The sequence below is a fragment of the Lepisosteus oculatus genome, chromosome 5 (assembly GCF_040954835.1).
Source record: "Lepisosteus oculatus isolate fLepOcu1 chromosome 5, fLepOcu1.hap2, whole genome shotgun sequence".
Taxonomy (NCBI): Eukaryota; Metazoa; Chordata; class Actinopteri; order Semionotiformes; family Lepisosteidae; genus Lepisosteus; species Lepisosteus oculatus.
In genome coordinates, this window is record NC_090700.1 from 40,242,345 (window position 1) to 40,253,315 (window position 10,971).

At 41.9% G+C, this 10,971-nt stretch overlaps 1 protein-coding gene across 2 annotated transcripts; it reads left to right on the forward strand.

Moving 5' to 3' along the window:
• The first annotated feature begins 716 nt into the window (after positions 1–716).
• LOC138216011 (sodium- and chloride-dependent GABA transporter 2-like) lies at positions 717–10,619 on the forward strand. Of its 2 annotated transcripts, none has more exons than XM_006628581.3 (15): positions 717–985; positions 4,132–4,367; positions 4,738–4,872; positions 5,482–5,622; positions 5,852–5,939; positions 6,023–6,155; positions 6,327–6,461; positions 6,844–6,947; positions 7,238–7,362; positions 7,636–7,748; positions 7,892–8,029; positions 8,285–8,387; positions 8,684–8,784; positions 8,937–9,107; positions 9,211–10,619. In XM_006628581.3, the coding sequence occupies exons 2-15, from the start codon at positions 4,172–4,174 to the stop codon at positions 9,379–9,381; spliced, it is 1,854 nt and encodes a 617-aa protein (XP_006628644.2). In that variant the 5' UTR covers positions 717–985; positions 4,132–4,171; the 3' UTR covers positions 9,382–10,619. The 2 variants fall into 2 exon arrangements, with proteins under 2 accessions (XP_006628644.2, XP_069046528.1); XM_069190427.1 differs by lacking the exon at positions 717–985 and adding an exon at positions 3,787–3,844.
• Positions 10,620–10,971: the final 352 nt, after the last annotated feature.

The following is a 10,971-nucleotide window of genomic DNA, read 5'->3' on the forward strand; positions in this document are numbered from 1 at the left end:
GGCAGGCAAAGCATTTGGGTATCAAGAACTCTACCCAAAGTGCTTCATATAGAGCTAGAGATCAGGAGGTTTCTCAGTTGCCTGTGTTCAGATAAGAAAGTTCTCCTTTACCTTTCCTTCCCAATCCTTTGTCCTTTGCAGGAGACATATCAGTGTCTCTCCATACGGCTGAAGGTGGAACAGCCAGGGATCTGCAGACAGGAGCCCAGTGTGAGCAACCAGTCCAGGGGGGCAGGATGGTGCAGAAGGGGCAGAAGATCCAGGAGAAGGACCAGTAAGCAAAGAAGGGGGATGTAGTTCAGGTGGGATCAGGTGGGATTCCGGATCACCCAGACAGCATCTTGTACCTCCAGCAACCTTATTTACTGTATCTCTTGCAGTAAATGCCCAGCCATCTACATTGGAGAAACAGGAAGGAGACTCGGAGACCGCTTCAGAGAACACGTCAGGGCTGTGAAAATTAAAGATCTCTCCAAGTCCATTGTTTCTCATTTCACCTCTGACGGCCACGACCACTCTAATCTCTCCGTCTGTGTTCTCAAAGACGGTTTTCCGAACTCATACATCAGAAAGACCACCGAAACTAAAATTATTCTGCAGCTAGGATCACACATTCTCCCTTCCCTTAACGACAGACTACTGTTCTATTAAATTTTTTTCATTCATTGGAAGTTTCATTTCACACCTCTCTGCACCCATTCTGACTTCACACCTCTTGATTGGCCTCTCTTTCTGTCCCCTGCTCCCGCCTCTCACTCCTCCTCCCTCCCAACCTTTGTTCTCCCGCTACTTTACCTTTGCCTACTGCCCTGTCTCTCTCACACCTGAAGAAGGCTCCACGGCCGAAACGTTGTGTTCTCTTTCTTCTTTTTTCAGCATGGAATAAACCTATTACTTGTTCCAAAGAAGGGGGATGTTCATCTTGGTTGCTGCTTGATCCATCATTGGGTGGAGGTTCCCCAAGCTGTGCTATTAAAGAAGTGAGGTGAGTTAGGACAATAGAACTGGAGCTAAATTAGGAATATACACATCCAACAACAAGGAAAAGAGTCAGATTGTTTTTAAACTTCATGAGAATTAATGTCAGATTAGAAAGCATGAAGAGTGAATGGCAGGATGTGTGGAAATATAATGACAGCCTAGAGCATGTCACTAGTCAATTATGACTGCTTGCATTGAGTCGCCCATGGCTGCCTGCTCTCAGCAACAGTTCTAATGAACTTTGTTTTGCTTTCTCTTCTTCAAATCTTTCCAGTCACGAAGAAATTAACATTAAAAATTGTTCATATTGTTACAAATGGGGGTTACAAAAATGGTGAAAATAAGGATTTGACCGAGGGGTTCAGTCAATCAGTGAAATAATTATTCATAACCTCCAACTTTCTAATCATATACCTGAGCGGCTGGTATAGCTAGAGGCACATGAATTCTTTATTCCCTGGCACAGCATTGTTGAGAAGAGCAAAAATCCAGGCACACTTGGTTATACAAATATTTATTACAATGACGAGACACAAACTACACTGCACACAACAAAACGTACAACAACACACAAGTTACTCTATGTACAGTATTTACAAACAAGGTGTTTCAGAGACCTAACCTTCTGGTCACCCAGAAAACCCCAGACTGCTACTAAGCATTAAACTCTTAGTGCCTACAGGGGCCACATAAGAGATAAGATGCCTTCTAACTAAATACAATGCAACCTGCAGTTAAATCTATCTCTGTGCCACAAAATAAATGAGAGCCTACAGTATATCCCTATCCATATAAATGCACCTTAAGTGGGAAAGACATTTCTGAGGTATCTTTTACCCATGAAACCCGTTTCTTAAGGCACAGAATAGCACATTCTCTCTAACAGGGTTCAAATACTTAGCTCCAACCGTGTTTGGTTTGGATGATCATGAAGTAGGGGCTCTTGCATGGCACAAGCTTCAAGTCCTAGCTCTTCTGGAGCTATCTTCTCTCTTCTCCCTCTTCCCTGCTTCTTGTTTCTCTTTCCCTCCTTGTCCCCTCTGCGCTCTTAAAGTGATCTTGTATTGTGTGTGTCTGTACTGCCCCTTGACAATAATTAATGCACAAGTTACCTAGGTATACTAAGGTAAATTTTACAATTGTTTCTGCTTATGGGATTCCCCAGACCTCAGCAAACATACTCACCTCTTTGAAGCTAGAAGTCTTCCAAGTGTCACAAACTCTATCTAAAATCTAAGAAACACTTCTCAGTCACCTAAACCTGTAACAATATCTTGCTCTAATGTATGTGCTGGATCTTTAAGAGCTGACCATTCCTTTGGTCATGTGAAAGACCAGGGTGGGGGGGGTGGCTATTGCCCTTAGGTCTGATCAGATACTGCTGGTTCTGCCTCATTCCATCTATACATGGTCATTTAAGCCAGTTTACTGTTCAGTTTAATGCCCTTCTGTTTTCAATCTCATTCACAAGATAAGGAAATTAAACATACATTTGACCAAATTGCATCTTTGAAGACATGTAGTAATTTCAGATTAATTGGAAAATGGACTCTGGTATGTTTATCTGGAATAGGAGGCTCTTCACTGGCTAGACCTAACATTTTCTCATAGACTCCTTGAAACTTCTGATTCGTCTGACACATAGAAATTAATGTAGGCTTCCCCATTTCTGAAAGGTCAATGGCAATACATTTAGTTCCTAATTCACAAGATACAAATTTACTTTTTAAGACTAGTTTTATATGATCAGAACAGTGTGATAATACTATTCAGAACCTGTGGGGAGATCTTTGCTTATTATAAACGTTTGAGCAGGCCTGGCTCTCTCATGAGCTGGCAGCAATGCAGGAGGATTATTAGGTGATGGAGCCTGGTGTATTAAAATATGGCAACAGGTGTCCTATTCAAACACTACACCCTTAACAACATTTCCAAGAATGAGTATAAGTGATGAAATTACTGTATTGATAAAAAATGGAAGCTTATGTTGGGAAAAAGGCCAGTGGTGTGTTTGTTTTAATTTGTATTTTCTGCTTTGCGGCTATATGGTCTTGTCCTTCTGTATTATTGTTGCTGTAAAGTTTTTATTCTGAGCCGAGCACACCTTATCTCCTGGCGCCTCTCAGATTACCTGTCTCTTTTCTCCTTGAAAGGTTTCTCTGCCCATTGTCACGAAGCGTCTTTCAGGACCCTATGTAGACAGCACAATCTGGAGAGGAGTGAGAAAACACAGGGAAAAAGACTAGGATAGGGGCTGGAAGAAGAACAGGGGGTGTGTCCAAGGTGCACTGGTGTTCAGGGGGGAGTTGTCCTAGGCAAACTGGTCCAAGGGAGTCCGTGAGAGTGTCCAGAGAAAGCCAATGTCCAAAGCCGGGTGATCCATCCTGACACAGACAAACGAAGTTAAAAAGCTGGAGCGGGATCCGGCAAAGGGTTGGGGGAATAAAAGGGGGTTATGGGGCCAGGCGCTCCCAGTCCCGGACCCAGATGGTCAGGATGCCGTTGTGAAGCCTATGCCATCGAGTCGTTCCAGGACTGGTAGGCTTCCGGGCGTCCATGTTCCAACGCTTAGCCCAGATTGGCAGGAACGTCTGGCTTTTATAGGATTGGAGCAGGAACCGAAGGCAGGTGCAGGATATCAAGAGTAAACTAGGAAGGACTGGAGCGTCCTTAAGAGGAGGGGTTTACGATCGTGACACCCATAAAACCCGGTGTTGTTCTAACATCAGTTTGCTTGAATGCCACATGTGTGTCAGAGCTATATATAAGCTTCATGCCTGCCTCAGTTCAGGGAGTTTCTAGAGCTCAGCAGGCAGCACTGCAGATACAATTTACATAAATAAGATCCCCACTCTTGTGAAAGGTAATGCGGTCATGACCACTAATACACAGAACAGGCTAAAAGTGGTTTTGTTCAAATCCCGCTGAATTTGAATGTCATGTATGTTCAGTATACAAAAGCGCATTAAAGAGATTCAAACCATTTAGAAAGTCTCTTTACTGCACTTAACATAAATTAGGGAAGTAGCACCTTTTGTGGTTAATTTTGCAATTATTTTTGGTTCTTGTATGTTTGTGTTGGAGGATAAAGATTCTTCCTTGACTTTCCTTTTATTCCCTTTCCAATCCCGTGTCCTCTACAACGGACAGATCCCTCTGGAAAGAATCATTGTACTGGGCTACAGTTGGGATGGCTGGGAATCTGCAGACAGGAGCCCAGTGTGAGCCTCCAGTCCAGGGGAACAGGCTGGAGCAGAAGGGACAGAAGATCCAGGAGAGGGGCCAGTGGGCAAACAAGAGGGAGTTCATCTTGGCTGTTGCTGGACAGATTGTTGGTTTGGGCAACATGTGGAGGTTCCCCTACCTGTGCTACAAAAACGGGGGAGGTGAGTGAGGCAGTTGAACTATAGGGATTATGGGCTTTGATCTTGATGTTATATGGGTGACATATTGTACTATCACAGAGTAAGACTGACTGTCATAGATAAAAGCATAAATAGTAAGTCAACAAGTGTATTTCAATCAAAGTTTACATTTAAATCAAATTATTATTTTTGTCAGTGGCTGGTAGAAAACATATCTTTTCATCTTAAATCCTTAACAGCACTGTATATATTTACCTCAGTGAACAAATAACCGTATCCTAGCTCTTACAATACACCAATGTGACCATGACTGGTAGGTATTTAACAGTGGAAAAATCAAACTTAATATGGTTTGAGATGTTTTTGTTGCAATACTTCTTCTTTGTAAAAGGTGTCTTCCTCATCCCCTACGTCCTGTTCCTGTTGACCTGTGGGATTCCCCTGTTCCTGCTGGAGACGGCTCTGGGGCAGTACACCAGCCAGGGGGGTATCACCTGCTGGAGGAAGATCTGCCCCCTCTTTGAAGGTGAACTAATTGTGTTCATACACTGAATCGCTTTTCCATATCACTATCCTGCACAATCATTAGAGTTAATTTGTAAGAAGTTACTTAATCTGAATTTCATCAGGATTCTGAAAGCCTAAACAAGAAAGTAATTCCTCCCCAGAATGATAAAGGAAGTCAGGAGCAGTTTTATTACTGAGCCAGATGGTTGTCTCAGCAACCCATCCATCTCCTCAGAGCTCTGCAAGAGAACAAATCTGGCCTGGGCATCCCCCTTTTCTTTGTTACCACAAAAAGACCTCTTGAAGACAGCTTACTCCTTTACTGACATATTAGTAAAATACAAAAATACAAGCAAGAGTCCAGGAAAAAAAGCCATGTACCCTATAGCACTGTGACATACTATTTTAATATGGAATTTTTGTAGCGTTTTATCAAATGTACATATAAAATGTGTTGAGCAGCACTATAAGCAAACAGGAAATTATAAACCTTCCTTCAACAGACCAATTGTCCAAATGATGTGCTCAACAGCATTATTAGCTAACATCAGACAGAATAACATTATAAACAGTTGAATGCTTAATTGCAGACTTTTAAGAGTGCATCTCCACTCATGATTCCTTGCAGGTATTGGCTGTTGTACTGTGGTGCTAATGACTTACAGCAGTATCGTTTACATCATCATCCAGGCCTGGGCCTTCTTCTACCTGTTCTCCTCCTTCAGCTCTGAGTTGCCCTGGACCAGCTGCAGAAACACCTGGAACACAGGTACTGGAGCACAGGAGTTCACTAGCAGCCCAAATGAAACAGTGCATTGAAAATGAAGACTCCTGAGATACGCAGAGTCTTCATTGGTGAAACTGTCACCAAGTGTTGAAGCTGAAAGTTAGAAGTTCCCATAGTAGCAGAATCTTTTATTGTTTCTGCTCTTTCACCAGTACTTGCTGTCTTTCACACAAGATCACACACTTCTTCCATTCTTTTGGTCTTCTGACAGATGCCTGTGTTGAGTTTGACAAGCAGAATCTCACTTCCAACTGGACAGAGGCAGAAAAGACCACCTCAGCTGTAATGGAGTTCTGGAAGTATGTTAGGCATACCCATCACTAAAGTTATATTACAGGCACTTTTTTACGATAATATTGAATGTGCATTGTCATCCCTACAGCAGGAGGGTGCTGGGTATCTCTGGTGGGATCGATGAGGTGGGCAGTCTGAGATGGGAACTGGCCCTGTGTCTCCTGCTGGCCTGGATCATCTGTTACTTCTCTGTCTGGAAGGGAGTGAGGTCCACAGGGAAGGTGAGGCTTGTGCTTTTGAGCTGCAAAAATTCTTAGTTTCATCAGATACTTTCTCAACATTGTTGTTTGAGGTATAAAACGCATTGTTGATTTTCTCTATGGTATTACAATGAATTAGTTGCAGATTTGAAATTAACCCTCCATATATCAATGGTTTCCCTGCCTCCTCAGGTGGTGTACTTCACAGCCACTTTCCCCTATGTGATGCTGGTGGTGCTGCTGGTCCGAGGACTCACCCTGCCTGGAGCTGCTCATGGACTGGTCTTCTACCTCTACCCTGATGTAACACGGCTCACTGACCCACAGGTGACACATAGGACTTCAACACTTAATAATACTGTATGTATACCTTGAGATTAACCTGAAATAAGACTACTATGAAGTCTTTTCCTAGCGAGTGAGATGAAATGTTTTAATTTTATTTTAAATTGATTTTATTCAACTCAAAGCTGTAATATCTCCTCTTTCTTTGCTTGTAAAAGTAAAGGCTCAGAGGCTGAAACAAAGTCTTGTACTGTTTACCTGTAGCTTGATGATAAAAATCAAGCACCAATGATTGCACCATTGTGATAATTTCAATAACATCATTTAATTAGAATGAAGTTGTGTATCCTCCACACTCATGTAATCATAGTATTCTAATAAGTTACCATACAGTTTTGTAAACCTGTGCTCTTGTCTATCCTAGGTGTGGATGGATGCAGCCACACAGATTTTCTTCTCTTATAGTATTTGTGAAGGAATGCTAATAGCACTTAGTAGCTACAACAAATACAACAACAACTGCTACAGGTAAGAGTAAAATACATAAAAGTCCTGTAGAATTCAAGGACAAACAAATTGAAAGCCATTTCTAATCCATACTGTTGCCTGTCATTTAACAAGAAGTTTATTCTCATACTGTTTATTTTTGCAATTTTTGTGTAGAACCTCTTATCCCTAATGAGCAGAATCAGAGAGCTGTACTTGCAGTACAGACTATACCTGTAGGTTCTGCTGTTAGCAAGTGTCTCTCTGTTTCCACACTAGGGTGGGTGGTGCTTGTGATGAAATAATTTAAGCCATGGTCTCTCTTCATGCAGGGACTCCTTCTACCTCTGCCTCCTCAACAGCGCTACCAGCTTTGTGGCTGGATTTGCCGTCTTCTCTGTGTTGGGCTTCATGGCGCATGAGCAGGGAGTGGACATCTCGCTGGTGGCTGAGTCTGGTGAGCTGTAGTCTGTCCACATCTGCTATCTGTCACTCCTGGCTCTTCTCTGACTGGAGTGTGCTTTGTAAAAGCAAATCTTGGAGGGCTGTCCAGTGAAAATAATTTCAATTACCCTATGGATGAGATTCATCCAGGCTTAAGACTGTAAATGATACATAACCAGATCATAAAGATTGTAGTTTTCTATTCTGAAGCCTTAGATTTAAATAATTAAAATTATTTCCAGTGTTTGGTGTCACTTTCTGACTCCGCCTGTATCTGGTTGTGCAGGTCCTGGCCTGGCATTCATCACGTACCCAAGGGCAGTGGCCATGATGCCTCTACCCCAGCTCTGGGCTGTCTGTTTCTTCATCATGGTCCTCCTGCTGGGAATGGACACAGAGGTGAGACAGTCTTGTGAGTCAATACAATACTTTATATCCAAAGTGGTAACCTGTGTTTGCATCCTTTGTGGACTGTGTGTTCTGGGAGTGAGTTGACTCAGTGATCCAGGTGTCTGTGCTCTCTGTCATCTTGCTCTCTGCAGTTTGTGGGCATTGAAACCGTGATGACGGCCATTATGGATTTGTTTCCTGCGGTGTTCCTGAGAGGATACCGGCGAGAGCTCTTTCTGCTCCTCTTCTGTGTGGTCTGCTTCCTGCTCGGACTTGTCATGGTCACTGAGGTGAGAACTGAAGGGCTGAGGGGCCTGATAGTCAACCTGAATTGGCTGGTTTGAATTAAGTGATCAGCAGATTCACCTTAACAGCTCACAGGGATTACAAAACCCCTGAGCAGAATTTCGAAACAAGAGCTTCAGTAAGTTGTTCCACTGCATCATGCCAAGAAAAAGATATGCAAAGCTGCTCCTCTGTATGTAAAAATCACAGTTGTCACCTCACATTTACAGTATATAACAATATTGTCTGTGTCTTTCCAGGGTGGAATATACATCTTCCAGTTGGTTGATTACTATGCTTGCAATGGGACCTGCATTTTGTTTATTGCCATATTTCATACTATTTGTATTGGATGGGTATATGGTAGGTGTTTAGTATTACTGTTATTCAGTTCCTGCATTGTTCAATTATGAGTCATCATCTTAACAGAGTTTTAAAGGTGTATTACTTTAACAGTCGTATTTACAAAAAAAAATGTTTTACTGTTAAAGACTAGTGAAGTTAAATCAGTTTGCCCCATTAGCCCATAGTCAGTCCCCATTAGCCCATAACTCTAAATATCACCATTACCCCAGGAAGATGGGACCACAAAATATATTGGTTCATCTGTAATTGTGTCGTTATTGTGCTGCTTCTCTTCACCTCTGTGTTTCATGCAGGAGCTGATCTCTTCTGTGCCAACATTGAGGACATGATTGGCTATCAGCCTTTGTCCGCATTCCGGTACTGCTGGCGCTACATCACTCCAGCTGTGTGCACTGTAAGTGCATGTTTTAAACTTTCTCAAATTAACTTCCCCTTTTAAAAGCAGTGTCTATTGTAATATGACATTCTACATTTTAAGGCATCATTAACAGTGCTACTGTGCTGCCTTGTTGGAGCTGAGTCAGACTGATGTTCTTTCTCCTTCAGGGCATCTTCATCTTCTCCCTGGTCAAGTACACCCCACTGAAGTTCAGCAGCACCTATGTGTATCCAGACTGGGCGTATGTCCTGGGCTGGTTCCTTGTTCTCTCCTCGGTCATCTATGTCCCTCTGGTTATGCTGTATAAACTCACCAAGACTGCAGGAACACTAACCCAGGTGCTGCTCCTCCCTCTTTAGTGACTGAGCTATACCTGTATCTGTTTGTTCTTCCTTTGAGTCGAGTCTGTAACAAACTCATCTGTTCTTGTTGTCTCTCCAGCGTCTGCAGCAGTTGTGTCGCCATGCCCAGGACTTGCCTCTCAATCAGAAGCAGAAACAGAACTGTGATCCTCTGAACTCAGACTCCAGAGCTCTGTTGAGTTGTAGAGAGAAACAGCCAAAGAGTGAAGGAAGCCTTGAAGCTCCCATCCCAGCCACCTCTGTCTGTTAACACAGCAGCAGTGTAGAAAGTGGTTCAATATGGGTACCTGTGGTGTTTGGGGTAGACATGTTCATTTAAGAATATTAAGGTGAAGTGTAAATAATACAGTGTTTCAATATCTTTGATGAATTAATCAGATTACTGTATAAATGTGCTTCTGATATGCCACTTGGTTGTTTTAAGTAAAATAATTTAATTATTTTCTTTTATATGTCAGTATACCTCTAAAGAGCCACCTTTTAAAAAGACATTTTCTAACTCATCCTCTGAATAGCTGTTGCAGAAGCTTTCTTTAATACACACCTGATGGGAGCAGGCAGGCATTTTGTTTACTCATTTCCATTTGATTTGCAAATAAGTTATTTTAACACCAAAACTTCTTGATACCTGAGTTGAATTTTCCTTCCAAGAGAACCCATAGAAAATAACAGATGAACACCCATTTTATCATGACACTTGACATTTCTATATTGCTTCTGCTGATGTGGTCAATCCTTACTTTTATTCCATTAAAGTGGTCTGCTCTTGTTTTTTTGGGGGGGGAAGGAAATAAAAAATGTCTAGTTTTTGAACACCCTAAAATAAATAAGAAATTAATTTATAAAGTAAGGACACAACATGTTAATGTGTTGTCTGTTCCTGAGCTCAGGGTATCAGCAGAGAAGTGTGGGAGGAGATGTACATCCCACTGCAGGATTTGGGATGTCACTGGTGGAGCAAGGAGTGATCAAGATTTAGTCCCGAATATGGTCCCCTGCTCTTGTACCCTGTTACAGTCAGCTATTAAATAAGTCAGATGACCACATCACTGTCAAGATGAAATCAAGTCCAAACACTTGGGTGTTAATCTAAATATTTTGAAATATATATTTTCATACAGTAAGTTCATTCTTTTGAAAGCAAGATCCTTTACTTCTTTAACTTCTCTTCTAATGACAAGGAAGATCTTTCTTCCTACCTAAAGTCTCAGTGTTACATGTACTATAAGTAAGTTTTTCTTCAAACTTGTTTTGATCAATAATAATAATATTGAGGGACGTAGACAGTGATAGATCATAAAACTCTGGGAATATCACAGCAATCAAATTTGTTGGATTCATGGTGTTTAGAGATTTTTGTTTAAATTGAATACCTTTTTTGTAAATTCTTCAAAACTGCATCCAGATAACCAAAACATTTGGATATTAAGACCTCTATATAAAGGGCTTCACAGAGACTTTGAGAACAGTAAGTTACTCACTTTCCAGTATTCAGAAAACATAGTTCTCCTTTGCATTTCCTGTTATTTCTTTTGCTGTACGAGAGAGATCTGCGTCTTTCCACTGTGCTAAAGCTGGAACAGCCAGGGATCTGCAGGCAGGAGCCCAGTCTGAGGCCCCAGGACAGGGGAGCAGGCTGGTGTAGAGGGGGCAGAAGATCCAGGAGATCCAGTGGGCAAACAAGTGGGAGCTCATTTTTGCTGTTGGTGGATCCATTGCTGGGTGGAGGTTTCCAAAGATGTGCTATAAAAGCAAGTGAGATGATTTAGGACAGTAGAACTGGAGTTTTAATAGGAATACCCGCATCTGATAGTAACGAACAGAATAAGATTGTGCTTCA